Genomic DNA, 13,964 nt, shown 5'->3' with positions numbered 1-13,964 from the left:
GCCCGACCCCTTCCAGCAGGCACTCATCGTCTGCCCGCCTGGCTTCCAAGGTAAGGGACTTCCACCAGTCAGGATGCATTAGTGTGAGTAAACGGAGTGGACTTGTGGTCAATCTGTGCACAAAACAAAACGATTCCAACCGCGAGCACCTGCGCCATGACATGATGCAAGGATAGAAAACAGAACTAAACCTTTAACTGATGTAATACATGCAGCTCTGGAGTCAGTTTTAGTTCTATCTCAGATAGTCATTTTTATCCCATAATAACTTGATGAGATAAAATGGGATAAAAATGACTATCTGAGATAGAACTAAAACTGACTCCAGAGCTGCATGTATTACATCAGTTAGTACTGTTTCGATATGCAAAACCCAGCAGAGGGGCTTTTGACATCTGTTAAAATGAAACGGCGATGATCACATTTCCGCAGATTTATTTGTGTCATTTAGCGCATTTTGTTGACATGCTCCGTACGCGTACTTTATTTGTGCACAGGGCTGCAGGCGTCCCCTTCCAAGCACACCAGTTACTCGGTGCGGATGGAGAACGCCGTTCCCATAGTGACGCAAGCCCCCGGTGCCCAGCCACTGCAGATTCAACCCGGCCTGCTTACACAGGTAGAGTACCACAGAGATTGGAACTAATAGATTTTAATAAAATAATAGCGTTCACACGGAGAAGGCCTTCGCCGGAGCCTGCACAGTGGGGCCCAAGCTTTGGCTGCTAATATACAGTTGTTGGAAGTAACAGGGAGTGACTGTGCCTCACTCTCTCTCTCTGCACGCACACACACACAAACAGCGTAGGACACTTCCATCCCCACACCACCTCTTTCCCTATGGAAATTTCCATGAAGGCTTTAAATATCCCTGTGAATCCAGGGAGTTTGAGGCGCTCCCTTATCTCCGGTTAATCATGCAGTAGGCAGGGAGACGGGCAGCGAGGCTCTTTATGTGTGTGTGTGTGTGTGTGTGTGTGTGTGTCTGTGTGCGCCTGCCTGTGTTTCTATGGTGGATTAATCTGTCAGATACCAAATGGTGATTAGCTCCAGGGCTGCTTCCAAGTCAGGCGCTCCAAATTACAGGCCTCGGAGGATCCCGGGAGGTCAGGGGCGGCTTGAATGGGGCTCTGCGTGACCGGCCACTTCCCAACACCACCAGCTTCATGGATGTGATGGCAGAGTCGAAACAGATTAAATCCTCTACGTGTCTTTAAGGGAAACGTAAATCACCTCACCTACTGTGTCAAGTGTGGATCACACGTTGCTGGCCGGCTCTGCGGGTTTTCACCCCTGTCTGCACGCATGTTAAACAAAGACCTGCTGTACGCAAGCAGATGTTTGTTTGTTTTACAGGCCAACGAGCTGCACACCTAATAACCGGGTTGGCGGTGTGTTTATTCCTTTGCGCTGGGAGGTCCCGCGGGCCGAGGTTGCCGGTTGCATCCGCCCCACCTGCGCCTTCACCCACCCACCGCTAAGTGCCCTTTGCCCACTTTGGACCCATGCAAGTTTAGTCGTAGGCACGCTGGGGAGCAGGGAGAGGGGAGGAACGAGGGGGGTAGAGGGAAGGAGTGCTCTAAGCAGGGAGATCAGCAGGACCTTTATCTGGAACAGGAATGCAGAAAATGTGGAAACAATTGGGGAATGAGATCTGGCGCTTTCAAAGGCCTGAGGTGACAAAGGGCGTTCACCCGGAGAGTGTAGGTCGAGGTGGGAGGCGGTGGGCTGCTGATAGTGATGGTGTACTCTGGGAAGAAAGAAATGGTCTCTTAACTGGGTTACCATTTCAGGGCAGACAGGCTGGTTACACAACGCAGACGGCGAGTGAGAGAGGCACGTATAGTGCCGGGAATGGAGATAGCGCGAGCAGGAGGAGCGGGAGAAGGATGGATGTATTACAGTCTCTTAATGGCATGTTGATAAAAGGCCTTGGATGTGGTCTCGGTTGTGGAGACCATCTCCGGCTCCAGAATGTTTGATTAGAGATGTCAGTCATCAGCGCACAGGAGCGCAGTCAGCGCCGCTGGCCTGCAGATGCCCCCCTTTAGCACTTCAACCAAAGGCTTGTTGGTTTGGACTTTGCAACCTGCCTCAGACAAAACAATTCAGCTTCCACGAGCCTGCAGCCAGAATACAGAACAGAACAGCTACTTTGTGTCAGAATATAATGAACACGGGCAGTGCAAAGCAAAAATGTGAACACAAAGATAAAGGTTAGGATAAAGTTACAAGATGAAGGTAAAAATAGTCCCCGTAGCTAATTCACAGGTTATCTGCTTTTCAATTGGTGTGGTTCCTCTCTTTGAGTCTTTGTCTTCTGCTATTTAAATGTGTGTGTTGTGTGCTGCAGAACATACTGATGCTGTTGTAAATAGATGTGCAAATGGTATTAAAGGAACAATTCATTATCCCTGACATTCAAGTGCTAATCAATAGAACTGTATTAAACTATTAGGGTTACACGTGCAGTAACACACAAACGCGTTCGTGCATGCATGCGCGCACACATATCTCGGCACATCCTGGGACACATAAAGCAAGAGACTCCTCCTGTTCTGCATCAGAAATACAAAGTAGCCGCTTTCACAGCGGCATCAAACGGCCGATGAATTTAATTAGAACAGGTTGATATAATCACTCTAAAACACACACACACACACACACACACCCACACCCACATTCAGTCATACCGACGTAGACAAAGAAAGGAGCTGCTGTACGTTTTTATTAAGTCCTTATCTCCTTTGACGATGGATGTCTCCTTGAAGCTGGCGGGGTCCCTTTTACGTGCCCAGTGGCTGGTTACGATCAGCTGTTGTGCACTTTGGAAAAGATCCTGTAATTTATCACAACTCCCTCAAATCTAATCAACGAGCTCCCTTTGTGCCTCCCTTTGACTCAATCATGGGCGGCTTTGCAGTCCTCGAAAGACAAATAATCAAAATGCATTTGCTTTTGGATACATGCATGCTGACTGTTTTCCCCCTCGACTTCTCCTCTCTATGTCCTTTCAACACTTCTCCACCCCCTCTCCCTCTGTGTTTATTCCCCACCCTGTGTTCTCCTCCCCCAGCAGGCCTGGCCCAGCGGCACCCAGCAGATCCTGCTGCCTCCAGCCTGGCAGCAGCTCACGCACACCTCGGTCCAGCATGCCACCGTCATCCCGGACTCCATGAGCAGCGCGCAGCCGCTCGCCAACTGGAGGTGAACCACGGTGCTTTCTGTCTTGCGACTGCTGCCGGGCAGGCCTTAAACGTTGATGTCTGAATGCAGCGCGGCTTAAGGGTTTTCAAATCCATCGATCGTCTCTGCCGCGGCCGCATGAAACAAGGTTGACGTGTGTCACTTTTAAAGCTTCAAGAGCGAAGCGATTTTTTTTTTTTAAATCAAGTTTACACACGTACAACATTCGGGGGCAAGCAACTGTAGGTCAGGGCAGATGAATTGATTTCAGCAATGGCTTTTATAGGTCAATATGTGCTATAGGAAGACGGTATAGCAGAATTGACCGAGGACCCTGTATCTCCCTGACAGCTTGTCCTTTATTGTCAATGAATCACAGGCTCAAAGCTTTTTATAAGAGCAGATTTACCTCATGGAGATGGGACATGTGGAGACATCAGGTCTACCACAGCCTGTCACTGCAATACCTCGATGAATGGATGGATAGGTAGATGGCAGAAGCCAATCGGCAGGGAGAATGCGAGGACGCAGGTGAATCACGTGTACGCGGGAGGACGCCTGGTTATGCACAAATTCATTCCTAGTTGTCCATCTGTGAGCAGGCGTTCACCTCCCCGTCCCCCCCCCCCCCCCCCCCCCCCCCCCCTCCCTTCCTGTCCAGAGGCAGTTCTGTTGTCCTCAGAGAGACGATTGGGAAAGTGTCGCACTTCCTCTGCAGAGCTATCGCTCCGCCGGTGTCAGCTCCTCTGCCCCCCCTTCACCCTCTCCTCTCACTTGTTCCCTTTCCTGCTCTTCGTGCTCTTTTAAAAAGTTAGCTGCTGCCACCTGCTGGCGTCTGTGGGAAATACGTTCTCCTGTTATATTGTTGTATTTTTTTTTGGTGTGTGTCTTGCTCACACAGAAACCTTGTTGTGTTACAGGAATTCCCACCCGCACGGCACCCATTACAATCCCATCATGCAGCAGCCAGCCTTGTTGGCCGGCCACGTCACGCTCCCGTCCAACCAGACGCTCAGCGTGGGAGTGGCCCACGTTATGAGGCAGCCCTCGACCAATAACAACTCCACTTCCAAGAAGAACAAACAGCACCAGATGTCCGCCAGGTACTCTCACACGGACGGGTCTAGACATATTGGGAACCATCTTCTGACCTGCAGCGTCTGCGTGCTTTGCCCCCAAGTTGACCCTCAACTCTCTCCTCTGCCTTTCAACAAGGAACATGTCGGCCTACGAGGTGTCGTCCTCCCAGACGGTGCTTTCCCCGCAGCGCTCCAAGCGGGTGAAGGAGAACACCCCCCCGCGCTGCGCCGTGCTGCAGAGCGGCTCGTCCTCCTTCAACTGCGCGCCCCTGCAGGGCTACGGGGGCGGAGGGTGGGGGCCGGGCGAATCAGAACAGGCTTCCAGCACCACCCGAAACCACCAGCACCAACACCACCTGCCCAGACAGACCATCGTCATCCCCGACACGCCCAGCCCGGCGGTCAGCATCATCACCATCAGCAGCGACACGGACGACGAAGATGACCACAAACAGAACAAGAGGTCGGTTGTGGGGTTTCGGGGATGAGTGTGGCGGGGCTTCGCTCGGCGGACACGAGCTGAGATGTTTTGTTGTCATTGCTTATCCCGAGACCCTGAATAGACACTAAGCATTAGTAATAATATTAATATTGATTGTCTTTGTTTGATCCCAGAAGTTCATTTCCAATGTCCTCCCTTCTCCTTCCTCCAGTTCATCTTCAAAGCAGCGGAAGAATGTCATCAGTTGCGTGACCGTCCACGATTCACCCGACTCCCACTGTTCCAACAGCCCTTACACTTTGGAGTCCAGAGCCCCCAACAACAACAACAACAGCTACGACACAAAGACCATCCTGGACAACTACAACAACGGGAACCTCCGCACCATCATTGTTCCTCCCCTCAAAACCCAGAGCAGCGAGGCCCCGAATGAGTGCGAGCGGCTGATGCCAGGTACGGGACCTGTAGAGATTGCACGCAGACCACCCGAAACGCAGCCTCATCCATCACCCAGCAACCATGACGTTGTTGCGCATTAAAGACACGGCTCCTCAAATAACCCAACTTGCATCCTCTAACTGTTTAGAACCGATGAACCATCAGAATTCAGCCTACAAGTTCAAATCCTCCAACGGGTTGGCGTCCAGCAATAATCACCTACACGGGGGCCTGACCGGGGGCGGGTCCTACCGCCAGCAGCGCTCTGGGCTACACGCCCTCCAGCAGCAGCCTCTCAATCTCAGCCAGGTACGATATGTTCAAGTGAATATTAGATGTTGTGTATAGAATGTAAAGTGGTTACTGTTTGGATTTCTCTTAGCAGGTTAGCTCCAAAAGTTCAAATAAGCTCATCTCCCAAAATGTGCTGGTGATAATGTGCAAAATTAGTTAAGTTAAGTTAAAACTGACATCTCCTCACTCAGGCCCAGCAGCACATGGCGAATGAGCGAAACGGTCATCGGCGCCAGCAGGCCTACATCACCCCGACCATCGCCACCCAGCCGCCGTACTCCTTCCATCACAACAGCCCGTCTCACGCGGGCAACGTCCACCCGCACCTGGCGGCCACGCACCTGCCCGGCCAGCCCCACCTCTACACGTACACGGCGCCTGCCGCCCTGGGCTCCACCGGCACCGTGGCCCACTTGGTGGCGTCACAGGGCTCGGCGCGCCACGCGGTCCAGCACGGGAGCTACCCGCCAAGCATCGTCCACCAGGTCCCGGTCAGCATGGGCCACCGCGTGCTGCCCTCGCCCACCTTGCACCACGGCCAGTACCAGGCCCAGTTTGCCCACCAGGCCTACATCAGCGCTTCGCCCGCCTCCGCTGTCTACACTGGATACCCTCTGAGCCCCACCAAGGTCAACCAGTACCCTTACCTCTAGAGAGGACGCTGACTGACACTGGAGAGCTGCTGCTGCTGCCCCCCGCCACCCCCCAAAATCCTGAACATCCTCTCCTCAACCTCAGACATAAACAGAGAAAGAGGAACATGCAATCCTCATGAAACTGTCGCAAATGGCTTGAAGAAAAGAAGAAGGAACAGCCTCTCTAGAAGGGAAAGATGGGGTTGAATTTCAGAGTGTTTTCTTTCATTTTTTTTTTTCTCCTGAAAGAGCCAGTTGTTTTTTTTTGCATTTATTTGTCTATTCTCCGCATTGCTTTTTAAATGAAAGTAATGTGTCATTAGTTTTACAGGGACGTTTGAAAACGGGCCCTTTGGGGACAGTGGAGGCTTTCTGGTGTTTTATTCCCCCCCCCCCGTATATTTGGTAAGAGACTGTTGAACAGGGGTTACTGACTGGAAGTTTGGAATCCCAAGACATTCGGGAGAAGGTGAAATACGGAAAACCTGCTGCTCTTCAAAGAAAAAAAATATATATATTGATGGCCTTGAACTGTCTTTAATGTTTCCAAAATCATTCCCCGGTGTGGGGACAAAAGACAGGCAACTCCCAACCCGCTCCACCTTCTCCAGCCGAGGAGCTTTCTGGAAATATAACCAACAGAAGACAACAAACTTTTTAGTGTGCATTTATAGATATTCTGTTCCTTTATGTTTCACCTTTATAACGATATACTTGGGTTTTAGCTAGGCGTCTTAGAATGTAGCAGTCTGCACATGTTTGTTTGTTTTTCCTCCCCCTGATACCAGTCGGTCTTATTTGTTCCTCTTTTTTTTCAATGTGATTGCACAAAGTGGTTATAATAACATAGGCATGTACAACGTGATTGTCTGTGTGTGCTACCGTCAGCCATGCGTGCGTAGTCCACCTCCTTAAAAAAAAAAAAGAACTCTCTCCAGTCTTTAGGTTCTGACCATTGTTCCCTCGTAGTGCCTTACAGACATAACCACACAGTTTACTTGGCTTGGATCCCGAAAAAGCCACCAGAGACTCTCAGCTGGACGGTGGAGACGCGTGTTTCTCTGGTTTTGACATCCAAGTCGGGGCGGTTGTAGCTCACTTCCAGGTGCAGGCTCACGCCCTTAATGACGGCGTAACGCGCACGGCGAAGATTAATGTCAGTCGAGAGCTGAGCTGATATCACGCTGAGCTATTTTATTATGTGTGCATGAGATAACTTGCCCGGGGTACTTACCAAAGTCATAGATAAATTCTCCTTACGTTTTGCTGTGGATTTTAATGTATATAAGAAGGTGTGCAGTGTAGCTGTAGCCGTGAACCTCTATCACGGGTGGCACCCAAACATTGTGGCTTTAGCTGGGAGGAAATATTTGATTTTCTTTTTATAATCACTCAAGGGAATGTTTTCACGTGGCGGGAATGTTCTGAGACGCAGAAGAGGGCCTGACAGAAAGTAAGGGACGGCCAGGCTAAAGAAGAGAGGCGGGTATCGAGGGTGGTTTTGAGAGGGTTACTGTGTGGGCGGGAGGGAAGGGGCTGTTTGTGGGGGGCGCAGGGGTCCGCGTTTGGAGGGGGCAGAGGGAAACCTAATCTTGAATGGGACTAAAATGGTAGCAAGTTGGCACTGAGCAGGTTGATAGTGACGCTGAGCCCGGTGGGATGGTGGCAGCCGGAGGGGGGGGGGGGCTTCACCTCACCTGAACGCACACTTATAATTCTGACATGAATCCTTTTTGGTTTTGACGTAGTGTCATTCGTTTTACGCTGGAGGTTTTGGGTGAGCGGAAGGGGGAATCTCCCAGCGTGCACCTGGAAGGCGGCGCCTCGAGGACGATTCCTCGCCACTGTCCATTTGTCTTTGAGCCAGGAGCGCCACGGACATGGCCGCGCCAGCCGAACAGGACACCCCGAACACTTAGCGGTGTCACTTTGCGCGTTTGCTGCTTGACTCAACAGACATCTTTTTTGTTGTTGTTGTTTTTCTTGTAGCCAATGATACAAATAATCTCCTCCGTTCATTTGTGCTCTTGAACACTCAGCAGTACTGCTGGTGTCGTAGTGAAAGCCTTCCCCTCCCCCTTTTATGGTTTGCCATAGTATTTGCATTTGAAGGGATTTTTTAACTTAACATTACCTTGAACTTTTTGACATGGCTGTAGTACCTATTGTGTTTATCTTTTAGAGATTGTTGCAATAATTCTTGTGGATGTGTCTTTTTTTATGATATGTCGGGCTCTGCTTTGTAGCCTGGAGGTTGATGTTCAGTGATGTTTAGTGTTCCGTGGAGGTGGGCGCACCCGTGTAAAGACACACCCCGCCTCCAGCACGCAGGCCCGAGGTAGAAGATGTGATTGCTTAGTAACCTGCTGGTTACATCATTCTTCTGTTCTGTTTTGTTGTCTTCTTTTTTTATTCAATTTTCTGTAGGTCATTGGGGCCTAAGCACACACACACACACACACATATGGGAGATGATTATCCATTGAAATTTGTTTCAGCGTCGTCACATTAGATCTTTTTTTTTTTTTTTCTCGCTTCTCCCACCAAAGAATTCAACAGACCAATCATGTACAGCACAGCACAGGAAAGTGCGAGCAAACCACCGGAGCTTTTGCAAGGGCAGCAGAGGGGCAAATAACTCCTGGTCTCATCTTTAAACGCTTTACGAGTAACTTTGAGGACGCGTTGTTTTACCCCCCCAGAAGCAAATGCATGTTTCACGAAGGCGATTCGACGTATTTATGGAACACAGCAGAGTAACGGATTTGACTAAAATCCTGAACGTTCGGCCACGAAAAGAGCTGCGCGTTTGCTTTCACTGTCGTTACTCCTCACAGGTGTTTAGATTGAATGATCAATAACTATCAAACTTCTCTCTAAATTGATAAGCCAGTTGTTGTTATTTTATTTTTTATTTTGTTTTGTTGTTGTTGTTGATGATGTCGTTGCTTTATCGGTGTTGTGTGAAAATGACTTTGTAAACTAAAAATGTTGTTTTACATTAGCGTGCCATGAAGTGAAATGACCTGTCAAAATGAATTAATCAAAAATGCACCGACTATACCTTTAAAACCACGGCCACCCGCACGAAATGAATGTAATGCGTGACCTGCGACATCTGAAATGGCTTTAGATCTTTCTCCGTGGGTGACCATTCATTTCATTTTTACACCGTAAGTGGCCATGCATGACGCAATAATTATAGATCTGATCTCCAGCAAAATCCTATGTAAGAGTAAGTCATTAACACTATGACCATCCTCACGATTAGGGGGTGTCAAATAATTGCTATTTTCTCAAACTAAATTAATAGAGGCCCCGTATACTCAAAGCTGTTGGAAATGACTTAATGTGTTAATGTTACCTTTGTCTATTATTAAGTTTCACATAACCAACGTTTTGTCTCTTATAAAAAAAAAGGGGGAATCAGAAATGTGACGTAGATCGAGTGACCTTACAATTACCAAAATGTGCTTAAGTAGAGTGTAAAAACGTTTTGTGTTGTCGAGGTGAGCGCGGCCTTCCCAGCTATAGCCACCGTCTTCCAAATGGCCGACCAGTCCGCCGACCTCACTCTCCCCGTGAAGCCTGGCACTTTCCTTTAAATCTATACTCAAACTTCCAACTTTGCTCATGGTCATGTTGCGATTTCTTTTCGGCCCCCTTCGGAGCTTTGGGGACACCGGGAAACATTCCTGAGACGAGAGCGTCGACGGCGCTGCATTAGTCTTAGTCGGATAAACTCCTGGAGAGAGAGAGAGAGAGAGAGAGAGAGAGAGAGAGAGAGAGAGAGCAGACCACCCGCAACATCCACACAAGCTTCAGCGCAAACGTAAACCATTTGGCAAACTCGTAGGCGCTTTAAGTGCAGGAAGAGGCGTCAGGTGGGTTAATCATGGGTTGACCTCTCTGTCACCAGGTGACTCATAATCCAGCCACGCGAGCGTTCTTAAAGCCCTTTCAGATGAGAGTCTGTGTTCTTTTTTTTTACCTTTTCATTGGGGAGATCTGCTCCTTTTGCTGGCTGTTCCTTGGTGGTTTGATGCCATCGCTGATAGAGGGTGTCGGGTGAATGAATGAAATTAAGAACCAAAACTGATTGAAATACGATTGTTTTCCTGTTATCTTAATTTATTCTAATTTATGTAAAAGCAGGCATGGATGTGGATCCATTTGTACCACTTTGGTCCAACTTTACATAAATGAAACATGTAGCTTTTTTTCCCCATTTTACTTTCTGGAAGATTTCTAGCCAAAGCTAGGTGTGTTTTTGTGGTGTCAATGAACGGAATCTAGAAGTGGTAGACCAAAGCTACATTCAAAGCCAAATTGGCCTTTTTTTACATTACAAAAATATTCATCTAAAGCTAGACATCACGTTAAAGTCAAAGTGATTTTTTTGGTACATTCTCAAATTTGCATTGCTCCATTTAATCACATCAATACTCATGCAAGTGAGTTATCCGTTTATTTTGCATTTTCTAAAGACCTAAGAGTGCATCAAACCCTGACCCCCTTTTCTGTTTCTTGCTGTATGGTTTCTCATCGGTGTAAAATCTCATTCTTTGTCGATACAGCTAATGTGTGCTGCAGTATTTCCTACTATACTTCTCTGTTAATTGTCTCTTCTTATTTACTTTTGTTTTTTGGGGTGTGATGTCTCATTATTTCAATCTTCTGATCTGTAGCGTTCGATGTATACCCAGTTCCTTACCCTAATATTATTAAGTATGTTACGAGAATGGATATTTTATTGGCTTTACAGAATGTTTAAATAAATATAATGACAGTAAGAAGAAGGATTAATTAAACCTCCTAAGAAGTTGAGCTACTAAGCGCGTTGTGTTACCATTATGATGTTGTGTGCTTCTCTTAATCATTTTCGTTGTAGAAAAATGGAGTGAATTTATATTAGGCTTTGAATAAACTAATTATAGCATTGTAAATTTTACAGGAGGATTTTAACAAGCAAATAGCTTCGTCAAATAGAAGAATATAGTTATTTGAATTGTCCTCTTTACTAACTGTAGGGTGAGAAGGGGCTCGCGTTGTGGTGAACTATGTTATAGCTTGTTATTCACTGTTACTTTTGATCATTTTTTCGGTCTCCGAGGTGAATCGAGTTATTAATGAGAATTTGTATGCTCACATATGCATATTGTATATGTGCAGAAATGTATTCTACTTTGTCTTGGATTTACATTAAACTGTTAAGTCACGGCACCGATCTCCTTCTACTGTGGTGTGTCTGTGTGTGTGTGACGGTTACAAATATATAATGCAAACATATGTTTAAAGTCTATGCACCTTTTCCACTTATTTTACTTATACACCCTGTTAAAGTGGCCCGCAGCACAAGATTGAATCCAGTAGTGAAATAATGTTCTGCTCACTGCCAAAGTCAAAATACAAATTCCACTAATTAAATAACACTGTGCAGAATTACAAAGTTATCAGGATAGGTTCAAAAGTAGTCCTATATTTTGCATCAAATATTAAAGGCACCCATCAAGGAAAAAAATGACCAGTGAGGGTGTCTTTGTATAACAGGATTGTTAATACTAAACACAATAATTATTAAGTATCATTATATTCTAATAATAGTTCAAGGTAGAACCACTTCCATTTCATGGCAACGGTATTTTGCATAAACTCATTTTTAATGTCCAATATTAATCTGGAAAGCATCTGCATAACTATAATATTTTCAGTGGATTTTAGGGTAGTAGGATTAAAGTAGCATAACCTGCTAACATTTAAATAAAGTATAACAAAATAAAAAAAAAATACATTGGTTGAAGCAGTTACATTCCACCACAGGCGAGATTATTTTGCATGTTTTAATAAGAAACATCCACAATTACAGTTAAACTACAGTATACGCACAGTATACCAGCTAAATGTTAAGCTTGAAATGATCATATAATTACAGCCAAAAAGTGATTTCGCTTCAGCTACAGTCACACTACTTGACCACCAGGTGGCAGCGTGCACCAAACTGCACCAAACTGACGTCAATCGGCAGAGGTCCCAACAACCACTCGGCCTCAACAAAAACGAGTCATTGCCAAAAAGTACATGCTTCCCCTTTAGATTAATTAGGTTGTGATTTATTTCAGCGGTTTAAATCATCCGATAAAAACACTGGCGTTGATAATGTCTCCAGTAGGAGCTAGCGCAAATCGTGGCACTGGCAACCCGCCGAGGCACTTACTGTTGCAGGTTGCGGTGCCGCGGCGAATCGTGGCAACTGCCTCGACACTGCGGCAGTTGCCACGATTTTACGAGGCAGTTGCCACGATTTCACGAGGCAGTTGCCACGAAGTCGAGACACTTGCCATGACTTCGAGGCAATTGCCACGGCTTCACGACATCTACGTCGACTTTGCCGCAGTGGTGCCTCGACGGTTGCCGTTTTTACGACAGCTGCCTCGACTTTGCGACAGACAGTTTTATTTCCCAAATATGTGATATGTTTGTTTTATAATTTTGCCAATATGTGACAATACAATACTGCCTTTAAAAGTACTAGTGTTGGTAGTTATTATTTTAGTAATAAAAAGCCAATAAGTGATACAACGGCTTCCCATTTTAGTGAAGCTAAGCGAATATGGACTAAGATCACTTGCCGCCCTGGTTACAATCTCTACTTTGAGAACTGATCAATGGGTATGTGATTATATGAACAAACAATAACACTGGGTGCCATCAAGACGTGTCTAAAATTGAATGTCGGTATATAATAGGAGTTACCAGTATTTTCATTTAAATTAATGTTGACTACAATTGTTGACAAAAGAATTTGCCTGAGCTTGATTGTGTGCATGACTGTTTTTAGATATCCAGTGCACAAAAGCTGCTGGATTAAAGTATTAATCTTATTCTATATTGTTTCATAATCAGGCAACAGACAGTACCTTCATGATGGATGTTAGGTAAAATGAAAAATGACATTCTTTAAATTATATTTATTTCCTTTTGACTATATCTGTTTTACTATTGTTTTAATGAACACAAACACACAAACAGAAGAATACGGGCGTTTGGCCAGCAATGGTGAAGCCCAGTGAGCAGAGAACGAGGTCCAGGCCGAGGGAGAAAGCACCAGACAGCAGGCAGCTCACGTCAAACTGGAGGCTGGGTAAAGCAGAGGTTAGCAACGGGACAATAATAGTTCAGCACGAACCGTCAGGACACAACAAGGAAGGCGATACAGGACAGCGAGCTCAGGTACGTCGGGTGGAAGAGAGGATGATGAGATGAGAGAATGAGAAGCAGCTGGGAATGAATGAGCAGGTGTAATTAAGTGTGTGTGTGTGTGTGTGTGTGTGTGTGTGTGTGTGTGTGTGTGTGTGTGTGTGTGTGTGTGTGTGTGTGTGTGTGTGAAGGGGGGGTGCGAGTGTGTGTAAATTACATGAAAGGGGTGGAAAAGAAAAAGAGGAAGGTACCCGGTTTATGACAATATCATGCTATAAACAGTTTTTTATTGTTTACTAGGGAGACAAACATGTATTTCTTAAAAAGTATTTTATTAAAGAATCACTAGATTCATCTATATGGTGTTTTTTCACGTCCATTGTTTTTACTGTGCATGAATGCAATGCATAAATCAAGTTCTGTTCTTTTGTGAATGCGCTGAATGATAACTGCCATCAAGTGTTGCGTTTTAGCAGATAAGTCCGTAAAAAATTAACACTTTTGTTTTAAGCCTAGTACTCTTGACAAAAATATATAATATTACTAGTGGGTGAAATAAAATAATCCGAAGCCGCAGACGCCAGTCGAGGAGGACCAATTTAATATTACTTTGACAGAACTGAGCGGCAGCCAATGAGAGCCACTCCCATCAATCCTAAACGAATCAGACGAGCCAAGGGGGGGCGGGACTGA

At 46.3% G+C, this 13,964-nt stretch overlaps 1 protein-coding gene across 1 annotated transcript in view; it reads left to right on the top strand.

The window, feature by feature from the left end:
- LOC120812539 (homeodomain-interacting protein kinase 2-like) overlaps nt 1–6,996 on the top strand; it is a 55,806-nt gene extending 48,810 nt beyond the window's left edge. The window contains exons 6-13 of the mRNA XM_078097980.1: nt 2–50; nt 498–619; nt 3,077–3,207; nt 4,107–4,289; nt 4,402–4,728; nt 4,919–5,160; nt 5,294–5,454; nt 5,631–6,996. Of these exons, the coding sequence (XP_077954106.1) occupies nt 2–50; nt 498–619; nt 3,077–3,207; nt 4,107–4,289; nt 4,402–4,728; nt 4,919–5,160; nt 5,294–5,454; nt 5,631–6,092 (1,677 nt within the window). The 3' untranslated portion in view covers nt 6,093–6,996. The remainder of the gene's footprint in view (nt 1; nt 51–497; nt 620–3,076; nt 3,208–4,106; nt 4,290–4,401; nt 4,729–4,918; nt 5,161–5,293; nt 5,455–5,630) is intronic.
- The last annotated feature ends 6,968 nt before the right edge of the window (nt 6,997–13,964 follow it).

This window comes from Gasterosteus aculeatus, chromosome Y (assembly GCF_964276395.1).
Source record: "Gasterosteus aculeatus chromosome Y, fGasAcu3.hap1.1, whole genome shotgun sequence".
In the NCBI taxonomy this organism is placed as follows: domain Eukaryota; kingdom Metazoa; phylum Chordata; class Actinopteri; order Perciformes; family Gasterosteidae; genus Gasterosteus; species Gasterosteus aculeatus.
This window is presented reverse-complemented; position numbering and strand designations above follow the sequence as displayed.